A 14,708-nucleotide genomic window follows, 5' to 3' on the forward strand; every position below is an offset into this window, starting at 1 on the left:
CTCCTGGGGTACTAATGATTGAAAGAGCCAGATTAGTCAAGCCCTGCTGGATCCATAGATACAATAAGTTAACAAATGAGACCCTGAGACACAGGAAGCAGGATCAAGAAACAGAGGAAGCCTAGAATTCACAGATGGCTTGTGTGTCTGTTATGACTTTGGGCTAAGATATTTGTGCCTTTTATTTAGAGGTTTGGTGTGTGTTTTTCTTTCCCAATTGGGGGGAGGACTAATATATTCTTTTTCTTTCCTTCACTGCGACTAGTCTGGAGCACCCTTTCTCTTTATGCTGATCTACTTGTTTTCTGATGCTGTCACAATGTAATAAGATCCCGTCTTTGCGCTTTTATCAGCTTATTGGGGTTTTTTTTAGGCACATGGATGCTGAATGATCCATTAAATAATATGTATGAGTTTGATCATTTTTTCTGCATTCATTTTTTTTAACCAGTGTTTATGATGAGCTATAGAGAAGTCCCTAACCATTATGCTGTATGTTTATCACCCTGGACATTTAAAATTTAGTAGTGCATTTAAAATTAAGCATGAGTTCTCTCATTTAGTGTAATAAGTTAGGACTGGTAAGAAAATATTCAGAAATGGTGTATAGCAATGGCTCTCAACCTTTCCAGACTACTGTACCCCTTTCAGGAGTCTGATTTGTCTTCTGTACTCCCAAGTTTCACATCACTTAAAAATTACTTGCTTACAAAAACAGACATAAAAATACAGAAGTCACAGAGCACTATTACTGAAAAATTGCTTACTTTTTCATTTTAACATATAATTATTATAAAATCAATTGGAATATAAATATTGTGCTTACATTTCAGTGTATAGAGCAGTATTAACAACTCATTGTCTCTATGAAATTTTAGTTTGTACTGAAACAAACACATTTTGGCATGCTCAGTGTATGGAAGAAAACTAGGACATGTGGTATGGATTTTAACCAGGCTGCAACTTTCTTAGTCAAATTATATCTAGGGTTCCTGTCGGGGGCCAGTCCAGCGCAGTTGCGCACACCCCATTGATCCTTTACCAATTCTTATAGGATCTTACTGCTGAGGGAACAAATCGTCACACTGGGGTGGGAGGTTCTCTGGGTGCCTCCATTTGCCTGCTAGCATCCCTCCCCCTTTCAGGAGTTGAGGTGAGAGGGGACCTTAACTCCCAGCCAGCACTGCCATCAAGCACATTGGTGGGGCAGTCCCTCTGGAGTAGTTCCCCGGCCCCTGGTTCACACTTGTTTCCAGGGGGTTAGATGCTATGCCCCAGTCTCATAAGAAGATGACCTCGGGATGGCCACTATATTATCTTTTGGGATCTGGAGCGTAAATCAGTGAGTTTATGCACTGGGCACTTGACAAACATTGCGACAACTACATTACTCTCATATGTAGGTCCAAATTTTGACCTCTGGGAGGGGGAGAATTCTAGCCCTTCAGTTGCCTAATCTCCAATCTCTAGGTTGTGCTGTGAGGAATGCAGAAAAACCAACCAGGTTTGAGCAGTCTGGTGGCATGGGGGAAAAATGCCTTCCCAGCCCCAAAACAGCAACTAGCACAGCTGACAGTGACCGCGATGAAGGAGGGAGGGTGAGTTGACTGCTGGAAACCAGAAAACAGGAAGTGGCTCTGAGCACATGGCTCTTATCATGGGTCAAATCTCATGAGGCCTCAAGCCTACAAAGAAGTCATGTGGGGACTGGAAATCTTGTGGGAACCTGCCCATCCTGTCCTTTTACCACCAAATACACCCCTTACTATCCTTGGGGTACTCTTCTGTAAAATGATTAATTTAAGTATAGGTAGTTTGGCAAAGATTCTTCTTCCTCTCCAAAATCCTGAGGCTGACCCTGTGTATAGAAAGGTGATCATGAGTTGATGATGTCCATGGGAATGAGGAGCAACAAAAAATTTTCTCATGCGCACTGAAAAATGCTAACCCCAACTCTTGCTGCTGCTGCTGCCTGTGATGTTACTTGTTCTGTGGATAAACAGAAGATTATGTTTTCCGTGGCTGTCAGTACAGCTCCTTTCACAGCTACGAAATTCACCTTTTAAAAAAAACAAAAAAAAAAGTGGAGGCCAAGGCTTCATCATGAGGTGAAGAGTGTAAAAAACAAGTTGCCTATATTGGTATAGGGCTGGATAATGAACTATTTATTTTGGAAATGAAAGCTTTGATGTTTCTGAACTTGTTTCAATTGTCTTTTTCATACAATGAACTTCTCAACTTTCTTTTTAATAACCACAGCAAGACCAGCTTTATACTTGGGCTGCAGTTAGCCAACCCACACATTCATCGGATTACATCGAAGGGAGGTTTCCAAGGAGAATTCCATCCGTGTGGCCACCACCCAAGCCTCCCGATGAGGAACAAAAACTCAAACATATGGAAGCAGGTATGGATGGCTTGGAGACACAAACAGGATCCAACACTTCCCATTGATTTTAGAGGGAGCTGTTGTGTGCTCAGCATTACTGAAAACCAGAGCCCTTATTTAGGTGCCTAAATATGGACTTCGGAGCCTAATGTCTGTACCTGTTTTTAAAGATCTTGGTATAAAGGTAGAAGTATTGTTAACTTGCATGAATTTGACTGAAATATTTTGTGAAAGTATGTATTGATTTGTTAAACACCAAGGTGTACATGGACTATACTGTACATACAGCAAACAATGCACTTTGCCATGCTTTTGTCCTTTGTTCTTCTGCAGTTTACAGCTCTTCATAGCAATGATGTGGGCAATCTTTCTTTCTGCTGGATATGGACTCCCTTTGAAACCTCAGTGCTAAATTTAGGTTATTAGAGTGGCATAAGGCACATGCTGTCCCTCATATGTGCTCAGCACAACCCCTTTGTTGGCAAAGGGAACAAGCAAATGGATATAAGAAACAAATGTTTTAGTTTTAGGCTTGTTTTAGTTTGGTGCATTTCAGAAGTTGAGTTACTTCACCAGTCAGTTTACTTTTTTTATTATATTGTCTGAGTGAATTCATTATTCTTTCTAATTGTCTAAAAGCATTTGTTTAAGCTATCATTAAATGAAAAATGATCAATCTCTTGTAGGCTAGAAAAAACTAGATTACCACTGAAAAGAATTTCAGGTCTGCTTTTGGTTAGGAGTCTTGATGACAGGCAAATATCAGAGGTTCAGGGAGGCTTAGTTTTGAATTAGCATCCAAGAGCTCTCTACAGTTTGAAGCTACATTCATCCCTATGGCCCTGACTATTTACAACTCTTCCTTTTCCCACCACTCCTTCTGCCTTTCCATGGCAAATAAGGCATTTGTCATGATTTCAACAGATTTCCTAGCACTGCTGCTAGGCTCTGGGTGGGGTTGATTTCAAACTTGCCTCACTCTGGGCCTTTCCGAGAGTGGTCTGAGAATTAGGCTGTGTCTACACTAGGAGTGTTTTGTTGATACAGGAATATTTGTATTCGCTACTGGCAAAGCACTTCTAGTGTGGATGTAGCTTATACTGGAAAAAAACTACATTTTTTTTTTGCTGACATAATGTATTCCAGCCCTTATCTGCCCTGAGTAAAATAAACTACACTAGCAAAAATGCAGTTTTGCCAATATAACTGCATCTACACCAGCGGCTTTAGCCAGTACTGGTTTGTTAGTCAAGAATCACACCTCATCACATCCCCGACTGACATAGCTGTGGTACCAGGAGTGTGTAGTGTAGATATGGCCTGAAGTTTTGTGTGTTGGAGACTAGAAAATAATGGTGCCAGGGACTGTTCTAATTATAGGCAAGCTAGGCAATTGCCTAAGGTGACAGGGCCAAACCTCCGTGGTGCTGAGTCCCCGTTGGGTCAGGTTGCAATGCCATTCACTCAAATTTGGCTTAGCCACCCCCCATCATGACAGAGGTATGGCGGGGCAAACCCTGCATGAGTGACCTGGCACTTGCTCCCACCACTTCTATCATGACCACCAAATCATCAGAAAGCTCACCATACCTCCCCAGAAAGTCCCCCTCGGAGAGTGCACCCCTGGTTGAGCACCTCTGTTCTATGTAGTAGTAAGAGGGGGAGGCACTAAAGATGTGCCTATGGTCGCAGATTGTCTTGAGGGGACACTGGGTAATGCTGAGGCCTCAGCAAAGGTGCTGCTAGACCTGGTTCCTGACCTCAGTTCCTGTAAGGGTCAGAACCTTGTGCCTGTTGACACAAATGGATATTTGGCCGGTGTGTGTGTGTGTGTGTGTGTGACTGTATCCAAAGCCTTTACCTAAAAGGATTTGGCATTTAAAAGCAAAAGATCTGAAATTACAATATGAACACTGCATTGTCCCTTAATTTACTTCCAAAATGTCCACTGCAATCTAGTGATATAATTTACAAGTAAACAAAACCTACCTTTCTGACATACTCAAGGCTTCAAAGTTTTGGCTATCAGCTTTTTTGCTTTACTAATCCAGATTATATATGTTCTAACAAAAAATAATAGTAGGCATTAATTCTCTTAATTTCAGTTGCTTAAAAAAAAGTTTTCCTCCCACTATATAGCATTTCATTTACTGAGCTTTAAATTTTACTTCATTTAAATTGCTTTAACAAGAACAAGTTCACAAGTCTGGTAGACACAGTAACTGAGATTAGCAGAGAATTATCAGAACTAAGTATTATACTGGTTATCCAAGGAAAAACAGTGAGTTTGGTTAAATCAGAATACTAATAAGAATTTTAAAAATGGGTTAATTTGGAATACCTGCAAAAAAGAACAAAAAGCAGTTTAGCTTAATTTAAGAATACTGCTTGCTTAGATCCTGTATTTTTTCTCTTCCTTTTTGAAAATTCTGTTTGCCTAAAAAAGATTAATTTAATTTAATTAATTTGCTTCTGTTATTGCTCCTACCCATAGATTCTCATACCCACCTACCCTCCTCTTTTTTTTGTTTGGGTTTTTTTGGAAAGTTTATTCAAACTGTCAGTGTCTTTTAAAAAGAGTTTAAACATTTCTGTCTTGGGCTTTAATTTGTTTGCCAATAAGAAAAAAAGTTAAGGGAGTTTGGTTACTGTAATTAATAACCAGTGGAAGTAATTTTCTGCATATAAAAGGTAACTTTTTTTTTTACATGCCTACTTGTAGAAGACAGTGAAGGTGAGTAATGTTAAGTGAATAATGAAGTCTTAAAAATGAGTCTACCTGAGATTTGTGCCAAAATTGCATATATAAGAGGTGCATGTGACTTCTGAAGCCAGAGAGGGGACACATTTTTAAATGCTGATCTTAAAATCTAAGAGAAGGAGGCCTGCAGCTTGCTTTGAAAGTCAGATGACTTGGACTTTCTCAGACCAATGGGAGAAGCTTTGAAAACGTCTTGACTCCAGAAAACCTAAGAACATTAACCGTTGCCCATTAGGGCAGGTCTACACTGCTATTAAAAACCCACGCTGGCCCGTGCCAGCAGATTCAGGCTTGCGGGGCTCAGGCTTGTGAGGTGAGTCCTAGAGCTTGCGTTCCAGCCTGAGCCTGAACATCTCACACCACAATTAAACAGCCCCTTAGCCCGAGCCCAAATCAGCTGGCACAGTCCAGCAGCAGCAGTCTACTTGCAATTTAGACATACTCATAGATAACAGGGTAGTGCATAGGTTTAGGACCAGCCAGAATCCAAGTGCTGTTGATAACTTAGCAGAAAAATGTTTTGTGGTTGAAAACTTATGCTACATACATGGACTGAAATTTAGTGTGTGCCGTTGGTAAGTGTTGGGACTATGCATATGTTTAAAAATATGGAAAACAAATATAAAACCACAGAGAATTAGCACCTCAGCAGGGTTTATAGCATCGCATGAGATTGTTAACAAATTTTGAAGGAATAGTGGCTAATGCAATGCAAATTATAAATAAAACTCTAGATCAATTTAAGGAAAAATGAATAGGAGAGTCAGGAAACGTATGCTTACTCCCTTTGTGTTGGGAAACCCCGGAAGAAAATATCAATACCTTTCTAATGTTTATAATTTTATTTTTTTTAAATGCCTCTATAATTTAATGTAGGATGGTGGTAACCTCTGCATCCTAGGAAAATGGTCACAATAGTTTTCAAGAGCAGATGGAAAAGGGCATTTCTGGTCACCAAAGCCACCCTAGGCCAAGCAGGGATTCACAAATATCCCTAGTTTGCAAACCTCATTGCTGAAGCATGGTCAAACATGGTTAATAATGGGGCAGACTGAATCCATGGTACTTCCCCACCCCCAGCCAAGTAGTAACATCATCTTCATCTAATCTGGATCTGTATGTAACCAGGCACAGGGGAAATGCACAGATCTAACTGATGAAAGACTCAGAACTGTGCTTTGTAAGCATAACATTGGATCTTCAGCACATGCTGTCTCATCTCCCCAGGCAACCTCCGGAGATATGACAGAAGAAAACTTTGTGAAACATCATGAGAATGCAAGAGAGAGCCCTTGGGGTGGATGAACAGTTACTAAATACCACCTTCTGGGATCTCTTTTAAGATCAAAAAGTAGAACCTGCTCTGCTAGGGTCTGTAGTTAGGTCAACAAAATCCCATGGTCCCTGTTGTCAAAGGCTGCAGATAGCTATAAAAATGTACAGATGACCATGCTTATTTTGTCCACCACTAGAAGGAGATCCGCCAACAGTATAACCCTTTGTGGGCAAAGGTCAGATTCCGTGCTGATTATTTTAGTCTGTACCATATTAAAATCTTAAAGTAGATTCAAAGGCCTCAAGGAAATCAGGAAAACCTGGAATTTTCAGAAGTTCCTTTGCCATTACCACCTAAATGAGCTTTCACAAAAAAACAAAACAAAAACACAAAACCAAAACCAGCCAAACAAAAAACTAATAGGGAGGACTATATTATATAAAGAGATTGTCAAGAGAGTTTTTTGAGCAAAGGCCTGACATCTGCTTGTTCTAGAGATACTGGCACTCTGCCCTCTGGCATTAAAAATTTCTACCAAAAAGAGGCAATGCCTTTCTGCTTTTTTTTTTCTAGTCATTATTGACGTGTGTTCAAGTCACAGTTAGTGTCCTAAAGTTCCTCCAGTAGTGCTCCAATGAGTGGAGCTGGCTAAAAGTCAATTTGGTATAATATGGCATTTGTTTCCTCCAGTCTCAGACATGTACTGTTTTTATATGGTAAATCCAGTCACTAATTGGAGTGATGTTATACATGCTCAAATTGTCCAAGTGAGAGACATTTCACAGTAGCTTAGATTAACCACATTTTGCACCACAGCAATTCCATTAGAATTCAGATGTTGTTATGGAGAAGATCGCCATGGCTGTTGAAGGGAAAGAAGCTTCAGATTTTAAGTACTTACCTAGTACTGTAGCTTCTGAATTATCATGATGGTGGTTGGGGAGAGAATGTCTAGTAGCTAGCATACTGATAGCCATAGCCTGCAGGTGGGCTCACTGTACAGTGCTGCTCCTGAGAGATGTCAAAATTATTTGTTTCCTCCATTCTCTCTGCACAGATCAAATAAATAGTTTGGTCGCCTTGCTGGGAGCAAGGTGGAACCTGACTGACTAAATTTGTTTAGTCTACTTTGACTATCCATAGCACCATGTCACAATATTTTACAGATATAAATGAACGAACCCTGACCACACCCCTGCCAAGTAGGCAGATATTATCTTATCATGATGGGGAAACTGAGATGGTTGTACAGGGAGGTTGCTTTAAGGTCAAACATGAAGTCTGGAAAGTGGAGAATGCAAGGCAGAACTTTTGACTCACAATCCTGTACTTTAACCACAAGACGGTCTCTCATCAACAGTTAACTAAAAATAGAATATCTTCATTATTTTCTCTAAAGATTCAGCAAATTGCTTTCAAGTACAGTATGTGCCCATTGTTGTTGCATGTATCCATCCTTGCCAGCACAATCTGTAATTTCTCCTATCCAGCATGCAATCAAATACTGCGCTGTATAAACAAAGTTGGAATGTACAGTATGTGTTTCTGACTGAAACAAATGATATTACCAGAATCAAGGTTTCCATTAAACTTTTTTGACTTGACCAACAGTTACTATTTTAACTTTGACTTAAATGTTTTTATTAAAAGGCAGCTCTTGAAAAGCTAATGATGGTAGAGCAATGATTACCCTGTCTTTAAAATAAGAAAAAGAATCTAGTTCTTGCTAGCATAATATTTTTAATGTTCATTCGCCAGGGAAAAGAAACAGAAATGTTCTTAATTTCACTGATATTTTCCTTGTCATGGTCACAGTGATGACTGTTAGTGAGCAGTTGTTCTATTTAAAGCTATATTATACTGGAACAAAATGACTCTTTGCTTTAAAGGCATAGATTAGCAAAGCCGTGCTCGTAATTGTTCCCATTGGTTTTCTCCTGATTCTTAGTGAAGAAACCATGACAGTGGCTACTTCTAGATGTGAAAACTGATTACTGCTTTAACTTTTCAGTTTGCCAAGTAGCACATGACGACATACTTCTGAAACTTTTTTTTTTCATTGCAAATGCCCTACAGTGGTGTTGGATGGTGAATTAATTCTGGGATGGGAGGACAGATTCTTTGTCCAGAGGGAACTCAATCCAATCCATTCTCCAAAGTCAGGGCTTTAGGGGAGAATCCTGGGTGTGGATGTCCCCCTGGTTCTATGCAGCTCAGGTCAACCACTTTCACAGTACTGTTCTCTCCCCTGTACAAGACCCTGCAGAGCCACTAGGGATAGGGAAAGCTGGAGGCAGGGATGGAGTGAGGGTTCCATTATATTTCTCTCCACTGTCACAAGCCCCATGGTAAAAATGTAATGTAGTATGAGGCCGCATTAACCTTTAACTTTTCCAAGCTCCCCCAATACTTAAGACCCACCTTTTAAAAGAGGGGTTCCAAGATGATATTGTATGAAGGAAGCCTGAAAGTAAGAGAGTGAGTGTGTGTGGGAGAGTTTTGGGGTGGGGTGTTGGGAGGCATGGAGCAGAGGTCACCAAAAAACACAAGTTATCTGTATGTGTGGGATTTCCCTGGTCTCCTGTGATCACTTAGGATATGCTGAGTTTTTGAGGAAAGTTGCTGGCTATTCCACAGGTAGCTAGGCCAACCCCTTAATGGGATAATATGGGAAAAAAACAAGTGTGGGGACTTTCCAGGGAGATTTATTCATCCTAAACTTCCTGGAGGGTATTCCATGGGAGGGTTATCTGTACTGTCGGTAAATATTTCTGATAAAGGGAAAAATAAATTGTTGATGGTGACAATGAAGTTTATTCATAAAACATATAAGATGATACCCTTTAACTAATGGTGGGTCTTAGTGAATGCTATACAACCTGAAAAGAGGAAGGCTGTGGTTATGGATTAAAAACTATTCAATTAATTTTAAAAGGAAAACAATTCTTATTTTTTTGAACACCCCCCCCACACACACACATACTAAGGTCCCTTTAACTTATATTCTGAATGATTAAGCACCATCTGCACTCAAAGTGCAGTGGCAGTCAAAAATGTTGGGAATCATTAAGAAAGGGATAGATGATAAGACTGAAAATATCATATTGCCTCTATATGAAGTCATAGTATGCCCACATCTTGAATATTGTGTGCAAATATGATCACCCCATCTCAAAAAAGATATATTGGAATTGGAGAAGGCATTGGAATTATTAGGGGTATGGAATAGCTTCCATCTCAGGAGAGATTAATAATGCTGGGACTTTTCAACTTGGAAAAGCGATGACTAAGGAGAGGATATGATAGAGGTCTATAAACTCATGACTGGTGTGGAGAAAGTAAATAAGGAAGTGTTATTTACTCCTCATAACACATGAACTAGGGGTCACCAAATGAAATTAATAGGCAGCAGATTTAAAACAAACAAAAGGAAGTATTTCGTCACACAACACACAGTCAACCTGTAGAACTGCTTGCCAGAAGATGTTGTGAAGGCCAAGACTATAACAGGGTTCGAAAAAGAACTAGCTAAATTCCTGGAGAATATGTCCATCAGTGGTTATTAGATAAGATGGGTGGGGATGGTGTTCCTAGCCTCTGTTTGCCAGAAGCTGGGAATGGGTGAAATGGGATGGATCACTTAATTACCTGTCCTTCTGTTCATTCCCTTTGGGGCACCTGGCATTGGCCACTGTCAGAAGATGGGCTTTTGGTCTGACCCAGTATGGTCGTTCTTATGTTCACGTTGAATGAAACTTCTCTTGAAAACGTTCTGAATCTGTATTTCCTTTTCAATCCAGAGTTTGAAGCAGCTATCTTGGAAACACAGAAACAATACATAGAGGATGTTCAGCAGGTACAGGTAAGACCTTGGCCGGAGGTGTAACAAGTATGTGTTACACTTCTTTTGTAATATGATTTGGAAGCTAAGATGTTAGCCCCTTTGGAAGTAATTCTCATGTTTCTGTAGACTGAATAGGTGGTACAAATCTTCAGAAATATATTTTTTTTCTTTCTAAATTTATTTCAAAATATTCATACATAATCCATATTGTATATTTACATGAAGAGACTCTTGGCTACCGACTTACTGCAAATGATCCCTATGAAAGGTAGTTTATATGGACTTGTGTTACTGGCCCATAATATAATATGCAGGTGGTCAGATTAGATGATCACAATGGTTCTTGCTGGCCTTAGAATTGATGAATCTGTACCTGCGTGACTTTTCCTCAGTACCCAGTACACAATAACCATTTAGCAAATGCTGCTTCCTTGCAGGCTCCTAAGTCAGTGACTCTCCCAAATTCATGTTGTTGTCAGATGGCATGTGCAAAACTCTGCAGTGTGAATGGTTCATCATCATGTCATTATTTTTTGAAGCTCTGCCTTTGCCCCTTTAGAATGTTAGTTTAAATCAAAATCTATTAAGTGGCAGTTTATGACCATAATGGAGAAATTCAATGGTGGTTTTTGATGGAAACCTTCAGAATAGAGGTCAAACACATATGTTTGCTTTATGTCTGGGTGAACGAACCTGAAGATATAAATTGTCCCTCAAGGTTAACATTGACAAAGGCCATCTTCAAGCACAGTAGCTTGTAGGCTAAGTTTATAATAGTGACTAGCAATTTTGGGTGCTCAACTTTAGACATGTTAAAGAGACCTCTAATTTAGCATGTTAGGGCAGCAGTAGAAGTTTTGGTTAAACTTTCAATCCACCAAGGCTCAATTACTCCTGGAGGAATTCTGCACCACTGCACATGCACAGAATTTATGTCCCCTCGCAGATTTATTTGCTTCCCTGCAGAAAAATGACTTTCTGATGGGGAAGCAAGGGGAAGGAACCCACAAGAGCAGTCAAGCGACCCTCCCCAGCAGTATGTTTTGGGGGTCCAGGGCAGCTGGCAAAGAGGTAAGTTACTGTGGTGCAGGGAGACAGCACTGGGGAAGACCCGGCTCCATATCCTGCACCGGGCTCAGCTGCTAGTCCTGACTGGGCTTGGGAGGACGGGACTTCTCTTGCACAGCATCTGGGGCTGGGTCAGACCCACCCCCATATTTTGCCCAGAGCTGCAGGAAGCTCTGCAAACTCCCTCCTCCCCCCAGCTTCCTGCACCCATCATTCCTCAGCTGCAGGGTGAGGGATCTCTGTACAGGGAACTGCTCCCCTATCCACCCAAGCCCTGTACATCCAGAACCCCTCATACCCAGACCCTCCCACTGACCCTCACCCACCGCACTCAGAACCCCTCGAATGAGCCCCAGTCCCCCTGCACCTGGACTATCCCGACAAGTCACCCACACCCAGATCCCCGCCCCATGCCCCCAGAATTTGGGCCCACCTGAGTCCCCCCACACTCAGAGCCCCCTGCTCCCATCCAGACTCCCCACCCACTGAGCCCCAACCACCTTCACCTGGACCTCCTGCAGAGTCCCATTACTGTTGCACCCAGAACCCTGAAACAAGCCCCTGTGCATCCAGATCCTCCACTGAGCTGTCCGCACCTAGATTGCCCCCCACAGAACCCTCTCAACCCATACCTGGATCCCTGCACACTAAGCCCCTCCATATTGGGGGGAGGGATAGCTCAGTGGCTTGAGCAGTGGCCTGCTAAACCAGGGTTGTGAGTTCAATCCTTGAGGGTGCCACTTAGGGATCTGGGGCAAAATCAGTACTTGGTCCTGCTAGTGAAGGCAGGGGGCTGGACTTGATGACCTTTCAGGGTCCCTTCCAGTTGTATAAAATCTATTTGGATCCTGCCTTGCTGAGCCTGCCTGCCCACACCTGGCACAGAGAGGGGGTGTTTCTGGGGCAGGCCCCAGTCCTTACATTGTTTCAGGGTTGGGTGCAACCTCACCACTGAGTCTGTGTCTGGGGTGAGGGGAGCTGCACAGTTCATTAACATAAATTAAACCCAAAGTACAGTTCCCTCCATCCTAGTCTCCCAAGCTTCTCAAAATAGTCTCTTCCTAAACAGCTCCTCCTTCCTGAGATCTGTATGGCTCCAAGCCTTGATGCTAGGTTCAGATTCAGTCTCTCTCCCCTTGAGATCGGGGGGGTTGCACAGGCCCCTTTCTTGGACCTGTGTTTGTTGGGTTCTCAGGTCACTCTGTCATAGTTCTGGACAGCTGCACCTATGTTCCCTCCCTGTGGTCCAGCAAGGGCACCATCTAGGCTCCTGGCTCCTCAGCTGTCATCTCTTCAGCAGAGAGACACATCTCTCCCTTCTGACTGGGATTTTTCCCAGACTTCATAATTCCCTGCCAACACTGTGAGTTCCCCGGCAAGTCAGACTGCTTAAGCATGCCTGCTTTGATTTATCTTCAGAAGCTATTACCAGCATAATTGTCCACAGTTAAGTTACCCCACTACCCGTTCTATGCAAACATATTTATTCTTAAGATGAAAACATGAAAGAGAACCTATTAAAACACCTACATTCATGCTAATAAGTTTACTAGAGACCACCCCTAATTCCAAGGGCTCTGGCAGGTGAACAGTCCTTCAAACACTATCAAGGAAATTGTCTGTGGTTGCACATTCATAACTGCCTTGGCTCAGAACAAGCACACCCATAAATCTGAGTGTCACTCCTTTATACAGTTTGGGCCTCTGATCTTGTCCTCACAGAACAGGTTATCAGCAGACAGAGGTGCCCTCAGGGCAAAGCTTCAAAATTCTTTGCCTGTGAAATCCACTTAACTTTTATTCCAAAAGTCCATTCTTGGGTGGCACATTGCTTTAAGTAATCCTTTTGAAGCCCATAACACTTCCAAGGGATTACATTGGTCATGTCTGCCTGCTGAATATGTTACATACGGTTCCAAAATAATACATAAACATTTGCATTTTTAATACAAAACACTCCTAAGATACTTTAAACTTAATTCAATAAGGTTTGGCCAGAATACTGCAGGAAATCTCAGAGCACTCCTCCAGCTGCTTCCGTCTTGAGCTTATTTTCAACAGCAGTAGCTCTCCTTTCTATTTCTTTTCCTCCCTGAGTTGAGTGTCATCCCTTGGTAGTCCCTCCCCATCTGCTGTCTCTCCATTTATAAGGCCCAGATGCTTTCCTTTAAGCCCAGTTGGGGAGCAGGTAATCAGTGACAGGTACACAGGACCTTACTCCTCTTACAGGGACCAGTCACCTTGTGACAGGGTGAATATGAGGAATATTACCGTATTGTTCCGAGTATAGGCCGCTCCTGATTATAAGCCGCACCTTTAAAGTTTGGTGCTATTTTAAAAAAAATTAAATTTTTAACTTTTTTTAACTTAAAGAAAATATACACATTAGTAGAACAGTAAAACAGTATTTTATTTAATGAATAGGAAGACATGTACCAGTATTTTTAACACTTTTAACACTTTTGGTAGTCCTGCTTTTGACGGCATATGTTATATACTCAGAAATATTGAAAACTATTTTGTAGTTATACTGTAAATAAAGAAGGGAAAAGGAATGGACAACAAGGAGACTGATGGGAACAGTTCTCACCCTCTCCCCTGCACAACAATCAACAACATTAGCAAATGTTCTTAGGGTTAGGAATCATGCCCCCCCCCCCGAACTCCTGCCCCATCCAACCCCCCGCATTCCTTGACACCTCCCCCCACCCCAGGGACCCCTGCCCCATCCAACCACCCCTTCTCTCTGTCCCCTGACAGCCCCTGGAACCCTTGCCCCTGACTGCCTCCCACCGCCCCATCCATCCCCTGATCCTTTCTAACTGCCCCACCAGGACCTTTGCCCCTATTCAATCCCCCTGTTCCCTGCCCTCTGACCCCCCCCAACCCCTATCCACCCCCCACCCCGAACTCCCCTGCCCTCTCTCCAACACCCCCTCCCTGCCCCCTTACTGCGCTGCCTGGATGTGGCTGGCGGCACTACAGTCCGGCCGCGGCTGGAGCCAGGAGCCCCGGGATGCTGGGCCGGGGCAGGAGTCACGCGGCCGGAGCCCGGAGCTGGAGGATGTGGCGGGAGCCGGACGGCCAGAGCCAGGTAGCTGGCCAGCCAGAGTAGGGCGGCTGGGAAGGGATGCGGGGCCAGGGCCGGGCGGTGGGGGACGCGGGGACGGGGATGGGCGATGCGGCGGGGGACGCGGCGGCGGGGGACGCGCGGCTGGGGCCGGCGCCGGGTGACGCGAGGCCAGGCAGGGCCGGCCAGAGAATTCCGGGGGCGGGTGGGGGGGCTTCCATTCTGGGACCTGCCGCCGGAGTGTCCCGAAGACCCGCCGCGGGGCGCCCCCGCCGCCGAATTACCGCCGAAGCGGGACCC

At 43.1% G+C, this 14,708-nt stretch overlaps 1 protein-coding gene across 8 annotated transcripts in view; it reads left to right on the forward strand.

Annotated features, from left to right (window-relative positions):
* FMN2 (formin 2) overlaps window positions 1-14,708 on the forward strand; it is a 248,375-nt gene that overhangs the window by 49,076 nt on the left and 184,591 nt on the right. For 7 of the 8 annotated variants that reach the window (XM_045011693.1, XM_045011692.1, XM_045011695.1 and 4 more), the window contains exons 4-6: window positions 2,260-2,407; window positions 5,112-5,123; window positions 10,227-10,288. In XM_045011693.1, coding sequence (XP_044867628.1) covers window positions 2,260-2,407; window positions 5,112-5,123; window positions 10,227-10,288 — 222 coding nt within the window. The remainder of the gene's footprint in view (window positions 1-2,259; window positions 2,408-5,111; window positions 5,124-10,226; window positions 10,289-14,708) is intronic. The other variant, XM_045011694.1, reaches the window with a different exon arrangement.

Source organism: Mauremys mutica, chromosome 3, assembly GCF_020497125.1.
Source record: "Mauremys mutica isolate MM-2020 ecotype Southern chromosome 3, ASM2049712v1, whole genome shotgun sequence".
NCBI lineage: Eukaryota > Metazoa > Chordata > Testudines > Geoemydidae > Mauremys > Mauremys mutica.